At 25.5% G+C, this 14755-nt stretch overlaps 1 protein-coding gene across 16 annotated transcripts in view; it reads right to left on the bottom strand.

The window, feature by feature from the left end:
• Window positions 1-482: 482 nt before the first annotated feature.
• LOC132935313 (ELAV-like protein 3) overlaps window positions 483-14755 on the bottom strand; it is a 43438-nt gene continuing 29165 nt past the window's right edge. For all 16 annotated transcript variants that reach the window (XM_061001825.1, XM_061001815.1, XM_061001818.1 and 13 more), the window contains 2 exons: window positions 12705-13015; window positions 483-12544 (listed from right to left, as the gene is read on the bottom strand). In XM_061001825.1, the coding sequence (XP_060857808.1) occupies window positions 12486-12544; window positions 12705-13015 (370 nt within the window). In that variant the 3' untranslated portion in view covers window positions 483-12485. The remainder of the gene's footprint in view (window positions 12545-12704; window positions 13016-14755) is intronic.

Below are 14755 nucleotides of genomic sequence, written 5' to 3'. Positions count from 1 at the left end.
TGATAAAAATATTATAATAATAATAATACTTGACAAGTACGATAACACATTTTTTTTGTTTATGTTAACCGCTTATATTTGAAAAAAAAATTAGTTGAAAATAAATAAATAAGTAAATGATAATAATGACAAACATAATATATCATAATAATATTATACACTTATATACGTGAAAAGCCAACGACGCCTAATAAAACACAAATGAAACTAAAACTAATTGAATTTGAACAAAAGCGATAAATTAATATTGATTAATATAATTAATATAAAGATAATAATAAGATTACATTCGACAGAAATGTTAAGAAAAAATAATTTATAGAATATTATTCAAACAAAATATAAAATAATAATCGTAATAATATGTATATATATATAGGTATATAAAGATGTATGTGAGGTAATAAAGATAAACACGACAGTAAATAATAAACATATTACTGCAATGATATTTTAACCCGTTACAAAGAAATTTAAAAAAATTAAAATCAAATCAAATCATATCTAATAATAATAATAATAATAATAATAATAATATTGCATTATCTAATAATAATATATATAAATATTGGTTAACTACACAATTTAAGAAAAAAAAACACATTTACATTAATATCAATGTAACAATAAAACATTAGTGACTTTGATCATACGCGGAGACAAGGGATGGGGAGGAGGTCGTAAATAACGATGTCACATTTTTTTTTAAAGTTTGAACGTATAGGGTACATATGTATATCAATAAGTTATATATTATATTACTTAAAATGGTAGGTACATCTATAAACATTATATTATATGTAACAGAGAAGTAAATAAAATTGCGTTTAAAACGACAAATATATATTTATATATATATATGTACAAAGTAAATATATTATTACGTACGCTCGTTGTACGTTTTATACATAATTAATTACTGTTAAAGAAAAAGTATCTACGGAAGAAGTATAATAATAATAATAATAATAATAATAATAATAAGTAGATAGTTTAATATTATGTAGGTATATAATAATATGTAGATGTATGCATGTACATGTTCGTGTAAATAATATATATATATTTATTTATGTATAAAAGCGTATAATAATAATAATATCAAATTAGGGATTTAAATTTTTATATTTTATGCAAATCGAACGATTTGCTCAGCGGACAATCGCATTTAGAATTGTTTTCCTGCTACCGCTATTACCATTTATTTATTTATTTATTTATTTATTATTATCATCATAATCATCATTATCGTTATTTTATTATATAATACATTGTTTTTTAAAAATTATTTCAATATTATCACAGAGTTTTAGTCATTTAGAAAATGTGTATGTGTGCGCACTCCCCCGTACGGGGATGATATTATATTAAGTATATATATTATGATATTTTAGTGTTGTATCGACAGTTGCAGTATTCGGTGAATGGATTATTAACAACAAAAAAATGTTTTTATTAACTCTACAATACATTTTGGGTAACATTTATTTCTTCACTACACGAGGACGGATTTTACTGAATATAATATTCCATTGACAAGACAATCGCACATTATAATAATATATAATACCTGTATGCACAGAGCACAGTGCACACAACACCTATATAGTATACCTAATACCTACCTATAACCTATATTATATTATTGCTGTCACGGTATACCCACCTACCTACCTATATATTTTACACAGAATACATAGATTATACCAATATTATCAGTTACGCAGTCGGTACCTACTTTTCCAGTCACGGCATACCGTAGTATTAAAAATGTCGTTGCCTTGACGAACGGTGTACACGATTATAATGTGCCGACGAAAGCGACAACTATACCTAAACTATAACACAATACCTGCACAACATAATATTATAAAGAAGCGAACGAAAAACGAAATAAATTAGCCCTAAATATATTATTTACGACTACCTACTTAATATTGAATAGAATATTATATAAGTTGCGGGCTTGCCAATAACTGAAAAAAATTGCGCATTTAACGAAAAGATAGTCAGTGACGGTGAAGGAGAAGGAATAGATGGAAAAACTAAAGAAACGCGTGTTTTTTTTAAAAAACCGCGGAGGAAATGACGCTTATTACCCGAGAAAACAATTTGCTTTTCTTTTTACCCCCTCCAACGTTCCGACATTATGCTATGGTAGCAAATACCACGTAGTTACCACAGTGATCACGAGCGATATTTGTCATCATGATCATTGATAATAGTTTTTTAAACTACTCTGCATAACTCAGTTCCAAACACTGCAGTTTGTTTCACCCAACCAACGTTGTACGTTTATATATTATTTTTAGGTATCTCACAGTACCCCACGACACCATATCGAGCAGTTATCTGAGATAACTTATCTCACCGCTGGAGGACGATTCGATGGATCTCTACTTATAATAAACATATTATTTGTCTGCACGTGCGCTCAGATCAAAAAAGGTATACGTATAGGATATAGGTAGGGTATATCATACAGTATTCATCGGACAACAATAGTTTGGTAGGCTCGGAATAAATAGCGTGAGACAACCCAAAACTCGGCTGGACACGTAAATGCCCTGCGAACTGTTACATGTTATGCCAGTCTTCGAACGATCAACGAGTGCTATTGAGGATGTAACGTAACTATAGTGTAATTTCTGTATACGTGTACACATAACGTGTACCTACAGAACCAATAAGGACTTGGAATGATTGGAAGGTACGAATGGCATAATATAAGTATAATATACGTAACCGCAGTGTAAGTAACATACTAACACCAATCGATACACGGGGTATACCGGATCTCGATGATGGTAAGTATACCTATATCATACCACGCAACTTGATGTAAGAGTATAAAAAGATTGCAAACAGCCGGCAACCGGATCAAAAATACAAAAAAATTTTTTATATATTGTTTTCGTATAATTAAAAACGATTCGTTGACACGGGATAATGTAACACAATTAACAATTATTTTTTTCTTTCATAATCTTATAATCACTTGAGCACTCATTTTGTGCACTGGTAAAATATTATATCTATATGTACGGTTTTTTTTTAAAAATAAACTTACACTCGACACGCAGGACGGGAGTGCCGCTAAAAACAACTGGCCCGCATTTACATATAATAACTAAATAAGGGATAATTTTAAAAAGGAATAAAATAAAATTAGTTGAAAAAACATATTAAACTCATTTATACTCGTAAGGTGCTAAATTAATAGTAATAATAATAAAAAAAAAAAAACAAAAAAAGAAGAAAAAATTCAAACATTGATTTCAGTTTATAGTAAATATTAATCATCTAAAATGCACTAGTGTTTCAAAAAGAAATATATATAGTACACGGATTTTCTTTTCTGAGTAGATATAAAATATAAATACACAGAAAATACACTTTAATATCAAATACTGCTTTTATTTGTATTTTAAATTCCCGTAACTTTAATAATTTGCTCGTACATTACAATACAATTCAGTTCACAAACAAGTAGACTTGAATGAAAATGAAGTCTCATAATAATATAAGCTAAGCCATTAAATTAATTTTAATTTCATATATATATAATATTTACGAGCATATCCGTAATCCGTGTATTATATTATTGTTTTTAAAACACCTAAATTATAAATTAAAATCGAAAAAAAAATCACACACACATACACAGACATGAATGATGATATTTTACCAAATAGAATTGAAAACATAAATTTCATAAAAATGAATTAAATTATTATTGTTAGTTTTGTATTACTATAATGAGAATGATAATAATAATAATAATAATAATAATAATAATAATTGTATCTGTAATAATATTATATATAGTAATAATAATCATAATAATTATAACAATAATAATTATCATTATTTAAACACACACAATTTAAATCAAAGCTATAATGTTAATAATGTACATAATACATTTGGTAGACCTAAGTAAACATTTTGAAACAATTTTATAACATTTAATCATATTGTAACTGTTATATAAAGTGATTCGATGGAAAGTTGACAACACATATGCAAAATTTACTAGGTACAAAATTAAGTAGATACACAGAACGAAATCAGATTGGAAGACAAAGGAGTTCATCTTATTGTGTAAAAAATATTTGCCATCGTATGAAAATCATAGTTTTTTTTTAAAGAATATTAGTAATTGTGTTGTATTGATTATTTTGTTATACCATTTAAAAATCAGATGACATTTTTACGAATTACTGCCATTGTTATTTATTTTGTTATGTTATTAATTTTACTTTTAATAGCCATCGAATTAGTTAATAATAAGTACATCCACATAACAAATTCAAAAATAGATTTGTTATAAGAGTAGATAGTAGATAATTACTTATTAAAAAATTAGATGATCTACTCTGGGGTATAGTACCGTATGCAATACCACCAGGAATCAGGATTCATCTTAACGAATTAACGAGAGACTCTAACCACTTATATTCTTCACGGAGATTTCTTTATTTGCATAAATAGAATGAACCTAACGATGACGGGGAAAGCAGAGCAACAATAATAAGGGAAAAATAAATTTTGTTAAACACGAATTACGGTTAGATTACCATAAATCTCGACTCAATAAAATCAATATTTAATAAAAAAAATGTCAAGACTAGAATCAATTGTCAAACAGTAAAACGACAAACCATACAAATTATGAATTACATTTTTGGAACAAAATTAAGTTTATGAAAGAGTATCCACATTCCACAGGGATATAAGTAAACGTAGATAATAATTTAGTGGCAATGCCATAACAAAGGTAAAAGAAGTCAGTAGAAACTCATGAGATCATAATGACATGGTCGTAGCGACATATGGCGCGTATGCTGTTTCAAAATTACCCGGTAGGGCGTAAAAGTACAAATACCCTATTGAGCTTTCACAAAATACATAAAAACTCAACGAGCCAAATGCTCAGTGGTTCAATAAAGTGTTATGTAACTCGCACGAGTCCAGAAAGTCAATTTTCTTCTGATCACTCAAAGCCAAAAAACCACTGGTCTATAATATTCTCACCCATACATACATATTAAAAGCCTAATTGTTCAAAAACATAGTTATTAATTTTCATCGACATTACTTATCTCACTTGAAAAATGTAAAAATATTTTTGGTAAATGCAAAAATATATCTGCTAGGGATTTGAATTGTTTGTCACGAGTTTTCAATCCCCGTTAGATTTCATGAGTCCGCGAATACTCGATTTATGATTTTTTAAACAACCGATAAAAATAATTCATGTACACCGAAACTATTCCGAGAGTTTCGAATTAGCATTTTTATCAGCATCTACATTTTTACTCTACAGATAAAAGAGCGTTTACTTTTTTATTTTTAGGCCATTGGACTTTCAAGTAGTATGTTAGTTGTTAAATGCGTAATTTTTACTTTTACTTATTAGTGCGATCCGTACCTAAGCTGCGGCCGTTCCTAGTTTTCATTTTTAACCTTCGAGTTGATTACATCGCATAATTTAATTTAATTTTCGCATTTAAAGTATTTTTTGTTCTACTATTTTTATAAGGATATTAGATAATATGTTGTTCTTAATCTTAATCATATAATAATTAAGAATTATTGTTCTTTATTTGAGATTTTGATGGACAGTAAAAATACATTTGTGTATTTGTCATAATGATGACATTATAGTGGATAAGCAATCAATCTAGCATATTAGTATATTTTTTTACTTACGTTCTTACAAATATATTAGATATACATTTGTTTCACTATAACGGTTCTTAAAAAACATTTCCTACAAACAATGTGGACTATATTGGCGAATAACAAAACAATTCATTTAAATAATAAACGCTAAATAGTAAGTTAGGTCTAAAATGCATACGTTACCATACATAATTTTAAATTATATTATATAAGAATAAAATTAACTTAAGAATTTTTTTTCGATACCAATTGCCACCAAATTCGAATCATATAATAATTAGACATACACATTTTACAGCCAGTAAAATAAATCGCATTCATCATAGATCATTTCGAAAACTATATTCGAATATTATAGGTTACATAATATTATTTACTTGAAAAATTAACAGACGCGTGGTATTGAACAATAACTTCCTATGTAGATATTATATCGGAAACCACGATAGGATAAATTTCAGCGATCACTCTGAATAAAACAAAGGGAGTGTAGAATTCAAAGGGAGAGTTTAGATAAATCGAATCATATTATATATGACCGTAAACAATGATTATGTATTGCTCTTATTTTGTTATTCACCAGATTTTTCGTGTGTATACTTAATACTTTAGCCGGGATTATGACTATACTATACACATCTAACAAAATTAATGTTCAAATCGACGAACAAATCATAGTTTTTTCATTGTGTGTGAAAAACGCAGGCGTCGTCAATTAACACAAAATTATATAGAAAAAAATGGTAACAACGAATTCAAGACGATCCCGCGCCGATTTTGGCGTTTGAATTTTTATGTTTCGCGTTTATAATAAAGCCGTTCACGGAATATACTTGCACACCAATAAAAACTTTTAAATTATAATACAGTATTATATAAACGTTTTTATGAGTTTTGCACAATAGTATTATACCAGCACTATATGTATATACAAAGTTATAAATCTACACTGACATATTATGTGATCAATGCATATTATAATACACAAACGTGTTGGGGCCCTACTAACATCAAAATATCGGTACAATAACTCGTTAGTTATACAGTTATAAGCACCAAAGTCGGCATTGCGCACATGCGCGAACCACGAAGTCCGGATATTGTCAACCGCGGTATCGCCGGACAAAACATCTATATTATTATTATCATAATCAACATATTATTATTATAATTATAAGCCATGTTTTATTTCATACTTTACATTTTTACTACAATTATGTCTTTATACGTCGGTTTGTAGTATGTTTCGCCCGTATCGTAGCAGGTGAATGAATTGACTTTTTATTTATGTTAAGCGTTTGTTCGAAAATTATACTCGGTGCTACCAAACACGGAATATCGTATATCATAGAGGCATACTATTAGCTATAATATCGCTGATATTACAACGAAACTACGCCGTTATTAATAGTTATATAATGCGGTTCATGAGATATCAATGATTTTTTTAATGTAAATAAATCGCAATTCGCAGGTAGGTTATAATTTTTTAAATTATAATTAATTATTAACTTAGCGGTTCTCCGATGTGATCGTCAAACGAAAAAAAAAAATCATAACATTGTTTAACGGTTTGATTTATACTTTTACAAATACAGTTAACTTTTATCGTTCTCAAACTGAATGCAATTTAATAAACATAATACACAGGTCATATTGGTTTCATCGATGGCTAATCTTTTAATTTATAAAAATGCTAGACGTTGATTATTCAATCACAAACACACATTTTATATAATATATATATATAGAGATTATATTATGGACCAACCCTTTCACTCCCACCCAGGTACTTTGAAGAACAATGCCCCGTCTCTGGTGATATCATAGCGGGTTTTGGTAATGAAATCGTTTTTTTTCGTTTACGAGGAGAATTAATGCAAATTTTCAACCCTATAGTAAAAAATCTAAAACCCTGCTTAGAATCTGATAATTGGAAAGACTGCATTTTAGTATTCGAAGTGGTGAACAGAAAAACCACATTATATTATTACTTCATAATATTTATATATTAGTTATGTAAAAAAATACGTAACTTTATCATTATTATTATTATTTTGTTGCTTATTTTATTTACGATATTCCAGGAATGTTTTCTATTATTTCATATTTAAAAATATAATATTACGAATTCCAAAATAAATGTAGGTATTACATGTAATATACAAAGTAATAGATTCTGTAAATTCCAATAGGTATACCGACATATAAAATATGAATTTCTTATACAAACCAATAAACCAGGTTAAAGGTATTCAATTTTTTTTTTATTTTTTTATTTTTAAAAGAAGTTTTCTAGATAATTTACGTGGTTAAACAACGAGTTCATAAGAATCTAAATAAAATCGATAAAATTATTTTCTAAAAAAAATTATCTAAAGACCAATAAGAATATTTAAGTATACATATCGAAAAGCTAATAATCAAAAATACTACAAAACACTCCAGAAATTTATATCACGGAATTTTATTAAAACGAATATAAAATATTAAAAGTTCCAAATAAAAACCTCAAATACAAACAATTAGTATTAATGTGCGTTATTTAAACTAATATTAATGTATACATGTAAGTTTAGTTTTATTTGCAATTTTTCATTATTTTATCTATATAATAACTTGCAAAATATTTTTTTTTGTTCTGGATTGAAAATAAATAATATTTAACTTCTACCAACGTATTATCAAATAATTTAGTGTTGTTCTTTATTTTACTAGTAGCATTAATAATAGGAAATATTGTTTCTGAGTAATTTATGAGTGTTCAAATACTTATATTTTATTAGGTACCTACATCTGAAGTGGCCTCAGTACAAAAACTGGATATTTTTAATACTTTTCTTGGTAAAATATTAAGTTTATTTTATAGACATTATTATTATTATTATTTTTATTATGTTTGACATAATTTTAAACAGGAAATATTATGGTACAGCAGAATTTTAAAATGAGCCAAATTGTTATTGTTATATTCAAAATATTGACTACACTCACACTCAGTTAAACACCCGAATACTTACAAATAGATTAATAACATAATATTTTAATAAAGAGTAAGTTATAAATGCCAATATGTAAATAGTATGTGTTATATTTATTAGAACTTAACCCAATCTATTGCACGCCTAACATGGTAACCAACTATAATGACTATGGCTGTAAACAATTAAATTGTCTAATTAATCTATAATTTCACATACCTTAAACTTTTATCTCACTCCTTTTGAAGTACAAGAAAAAACTCTAGGTGTTTTTATAATACATTCATATAATAATACTAACAAAAAAAAGTGGCCTTCATCCTGACCGAAATAAACTAAAGCATGAAAAGAAAAAATATGTACGAAATATTTGAATAATTTAGCACCGAAAAACAAAAAATAAATACAGATATACCTATACATATGACTAGAGTATATTAAGCAAAATTGCCATTTTGATTGACTTTTTAATTTTTACAATATTTTGGAACCGATAAATTTGTGTGCATGCTGCATACTCATTGTAATAAGAATACTGAATAGCAATGTCGTTGACTTATACATTGAAGTATAAATGTATTTATTGAGAAAATAATTTTTTTTATTATTTTATAATTGAATTAAGTCCAACAACGAATGAAAAAACCATTTGCATCTACAGATTTATAAAATTAAGTAAATAGCTCAATGAATTTGAGTTGAAGTACGTTTAAAGCCTACCGAAAATGTTAATTAATTATGAGTGATTTATTTATTGTGAAATTCTAACAAATACAAATTTTGATGTTCATGCACTGCACATTATAAATTCAAGAAAAAACAATTACATTGATGTTATTCATATACATAATCAACAGCCTGAGAATATTCAACCGAATGGATTGAGCGTCGAATATAAAAATAGATTCGGCAATTCGGTAATTATGTTTAAAAAAAATGTTCATGAAAGAATTTAATTTGAGCACTAAATTTTTTTAAATTTTACTGAACAGTAAACAATAAATAATCAATCTTATTCCAATATTTATAAATTTGAATACACACAGAACCAATTTTTGATGAAATGTCTATATTACAATAAAACTATTTTATCTGTTCTAATTTGAATACATTTAACTAAATTATATTTTTGTTTTTTTTTAAAAATTAAGATTAGTTAAAAAATGCTTATCTATTGACTAGAATCTTGTAAAAACATTGCTATGTACGCAAAAAAAATACATCTAAGAAATGTATAAGTATTATTAACTATACGTATAGGTGTATCAAACATTATTCTATATTTTATCAACAACATTTTTATTTGTAACATACAATTTGATAATATTTTTCTTGAATATATAAATAATAAATCAATATCCTACAGCATGGATGTTATTATTATTTATAAAGAATATATTATTATTTATTGCAGTACTGACTAAATTCTATAAACCCTAATAAATATATTTTGAATAGCTACTTATTTATTTTATATGCATATTGCAGATATTAATAAACATAAAGAAGTTCATTATTTTTAAAGCTAACCAACAGTTTTATAGTTTTAAATTAACATATCTGCTTAATTTTTTTATTTATTTATTTATATATTTTACACTTATTAGTTATTACATTTCTATTATAATAACTAGATAATTTGATTTATAAGGCGTCATAAACATAAAATACTAAACTAGAATGGCTGAATTAATGATACACGAATACTTACAGATTATAATAAATAGAGACAGTTTTCTTTTATTAAAGGAATCAGAAACTCTTCAAGAAATATTGAGTATATTATATCATGATTAGTATTAATATTATGATCTATATCTTTAAAATTTTAACGTAATTTTCCTAACTTGTATACTGATAACTAATTTCAGTCTCTTTCTCGTTATATTATTTATATTTAAGTCTTTTCTTATTCCATACGTTTTTATTATAGCTGATAAAATAAAAAACTTATGAACTTTTATTTTTATTATCCGTGTATATTATAATATTTTCACTATCAAACACCGTGCTGGAATGTTAAATTATGAAGGAACTATCAATCAGACCAATAATTCGGTCTAAAAATATAAGTTACAGCTGGCGTAATCAGGTACTGATGTTTTAAATTATAACTACACGGACGATGATACTAAAAAGACCTTAAATTAATTAAATAAAGTAAAGAAGCAGAAATCAAACTCAAATTTTATTTTGAAGAAACTTGGTGGACTTACAGAAGATTTTGGAGATAATAATGACAATTTTAGAAGCATTTTTCTAATGTGATTCATTGATTCATGAGTAAATTAAATTTGATGTTAGTGAATTATTTTAATTATCTGAAGCTTATAAATTATTTAGTTGGAATATTTCTAATATTTTTGTAATTGATAGAACTGTAACATTTACAACTCAAACTTTAAAAATCATATGTTCTCATTTTAACGGTATATTATCTATAAACTTTATTTGTAGGTAAAGAAGAATTTATTTAATCCCGGATACGTATTAAATAAATATTACATTAAAAATATCCAGTTTTTAGTGATAGAATTTTGTTTTTGAATTAAACTTGCCTTCATAAAATTACCCTGTGATTTTAAATTAAATTATTAACTTTTGTTAGATAATCTCCAATAAGTCCACCTGTTATAACATTCTGTACTACAATCAGTACTAATTAGATTTATATGTCATTGTTTTTAAACAGTGTTGAATACTGTTCATTGAGATCAATAATCACACTGGTTTATGTGCAAGTAAAATAAATCAAATAATTTAGTTATGTACTCGCACAACTGTGTATAAGCAACAAAAAAACAAACAATTATGTTCTTAATATTACATAGGTACGTTATAGAAATTGACTCGATTCTTTCAGAATTATTAATAAATGCAAAATGAACAAGTTTTCTATGAATAATAGTTCTTGCAATAGTATCTTAATCATTACATTTTCATATTCTCAACTGTTGGTAACAACTTTCACTCAAAATATTAAACAATAAAATAAATTCAAAAAATATGAAATTGTATCAGAAATTGTCTTTTATTGATGGTGAGGGGGGTAGATAAGATTATTTTTTATTAAGTACATAAAATGTATTGTTTTTTCTTGTACCTAATGGCATTTTAAGAGCGAGTAAAAAAGTAAAAATATTACATTGACTTACATATAGCTTCTCATGGACATTTTATGTAAATTGGTAAATATGATATTTACCTAAATATATAGTAAACACGAATGAATTTATATTTAATATAAACACACTTACATTGTTATGTACACACATAATACACGCACACATATAAATGGAATAATAGCAACAAAAGAAAAAGAAAATATTATAAATTATTTACGAATTTAAATTTAAAATATAAAATATTAGGAATATCTTAGACTAGCAACGTTAAATAGAACAGAACACTATCAGTCAATATGCTTGCGCAATTATTATTTAAATCTGTTCCAAAAGTAAAGTAAAGGAAAAATGGGAAATTTTTTATATAAGATGGGTACCAATAATAATTATATTGCACAAACATTAACAAAATGTTTTAGGAAATATTAACATTAAAAAAAAAAAAAAAAAATTATAATTTGTATATTATTTATAATATGGCTTGAAAAGTGTTTATTTTGATAACGTTATTATGGTGCACGCGATTTAATTTAAATGTATCTAATTAAAAATATAATTAATAAATAAACATAATTTACCTTCTTTAGACATGATAAATATCAGCGAATTTGCAATTCAGTTAAAGATGTATTAGAAGGGAGAATGAATTATGTAAACATTTGAAAATATTCGAAGAAGATTGATGAAATTATTAACAGTCAGTTAATGAATCAGCAAGAGACATTAACAAACTGGATGCATCTCCTTTGCCTAAAAATTATAACATGTATTATTATAATAATATCGCGTATTGATTTTTTATATATAACGGTTTTTCTACACTTAACCATCGGTACACCAACATATTATTTTCATTCATTTTAAATTTTGTTTCGAAATAAATATTCTAAATCGCTAATATCATTTTTACCTTTATTGGTTTTGAACGATACTTGAAGTACACGGTTGCCTAACGTATATCCATTAAGAGATTGAATGGCAACAACTGCTTCATCATAATTAGTCATAGTGACAAATCCAAATCCTTTGCATTTGTTTGTTTGCAAATCTCTAATAACTTTAACACTCTGTACAGCACCAAATGGACCAAATAGTTGCCACAATACATTTTCTTCTGTTTCCGGCGCCAAGTTATACACAAATATGCACCAGCCAGATCCATTCATTGAATTACCAGGTAACATAGAGTTTGCTAACAGATCGCCGGCTAATGGTGAGTATCTAAAATTAAATCATTACATTTAATTAAATATTCAAATTATTTCACATTTTAAATGAAAACTATTAAACTCAATTAAACTGATATGATAAAAGAATGTTTTGATAAAAAGTTATTAAATGGTGACGTTCACAGGAATTCTATGTGTGATTAGGCCTTAAAACAACATAATTTATTTTTTAAATTATTGTTGATAATTGATATGCTTTTAATTTTATTAAATTAATGATAACTTATTTAATGAACTTTATATTTTATTCCAAAGTTTAATGCTACCTATATATTTTTAATATAACAATGTCAACTTAATTTCTGTTAAAAATTAAAATCCTAACAAAGCTTAAATTGCTGGTCTACAGTTAAAATAATTTTTAATATTTTATTCGATATTTTTTATGAAAAAAGTCTTATTTGCAATTACAATTCAAATATTTCTTTATTTAAGTCAATAAAATATATGTTACACATAAACCTATTTTAATGTTAATTGGGTTTAAAAAAAGTGAATTAGGTTTATTCAACAATTTTAATTTTTGTGGTTAATTTTAAAAGTTCTTTTACAGAACATACTAAAATTAAATGAAAAAAATAAATTTAATTATACTTGTTAAGATAACTATCAATACATTTTTCGATAAATTAAGATTTAGTTAAGACTAAAAGATTAAATGTTAAATATATAATATGCCACATAAAAGTTAAAAGAAAGCATGACTTTTATATATACAATTAAATGTTAAATATTTACTCTATTATATACCTTATTTTAAAATGAATTATTACTTTTTACAATATACTTAAGTATACATATTACAATGAAACTTCCGTTAATCGTAAACGGTCATCTCTATGTAACAGCAACTTTGTTTTATTCCGTCAAGTGTTATGGGGAAAATACATTTATACTTCTATTTAGCAAGCACTCTAAATAACAGTCAAAATATAAGTATCCAAAATAGAAAAATATTAATTATTTTAAAATGATTTATGACAATTTATTGGTTATCTTATGAAACTTTTACCATAACTTGATGAATATGGCAAGTCTGTGTATTTTTCATGTTTCATTACTCGTTACTCTATAGTGTTCAATTGAAATTGAAATTGTTTCAAAGTAAATAGTTTCAATGGCAGCCAAAAAAAAAAACACTTAACCGTTGCAAAAAAATGTTTATTAAGTTATCTATTACAAGTTTGAACAATAAGCTTATTAATTGATGATAATGGATAAAATGAAATAATGACATGGAAAATCGATTGAAGAAACCTCCCAGTGGGCCAACTTCAAAAAAAAAAAAACTAGCTATTGGGTTTTTTCAAAAAAGTAAATGTGAGTACATGATTTCTCGCAGATATAAATTTTGAAGAAAGATAACTGAATCCAACGAATTAATAAAAAATAAATATACGGTTTAAAAATCATGGAAATCTAACGGTAATAATAAAATGAAAACTATAAAAAGTTGTGAATCAAATAAAAAACAATTAGCAATTTACTCTCTTCAAAAATGATTTTGGTTTGTAAAAAAAAAAAAGAGAAAATTATTTTGACTAATAAAATTACTTTAGAACAAACTCAATTTTTTTAATTATAATATTTTTGTAATATGCATTATACAGTTTTTATATTCTAATATTTAACAAATTTTTAGTTTTTTAACTACATAGTAAATAACTTTTCATTGTTGCACATGTTATAAATACATTTTATAGTATGTACATAATATTATGTATCTTTTTTT

The sequence above is a fragment of the Metopolophium dirhodum genome, chromosome 1, assembly GCF_019925205.1.
Source record: "Metopolophium dirhodum isolate CAU chromosome 1, ASM1992520v1, whole genome shotgun sequence".
Classification (NCBI taxonomy): Eukaryota; Metazoa; Arthropoda; class Insecta; order Hemiptera; family Aphididae; genus Metopolophium; species Metopolophium dirhodum.
This window is presented reverse-complemented; position numbering and strand designations above follow the sequence as displayed.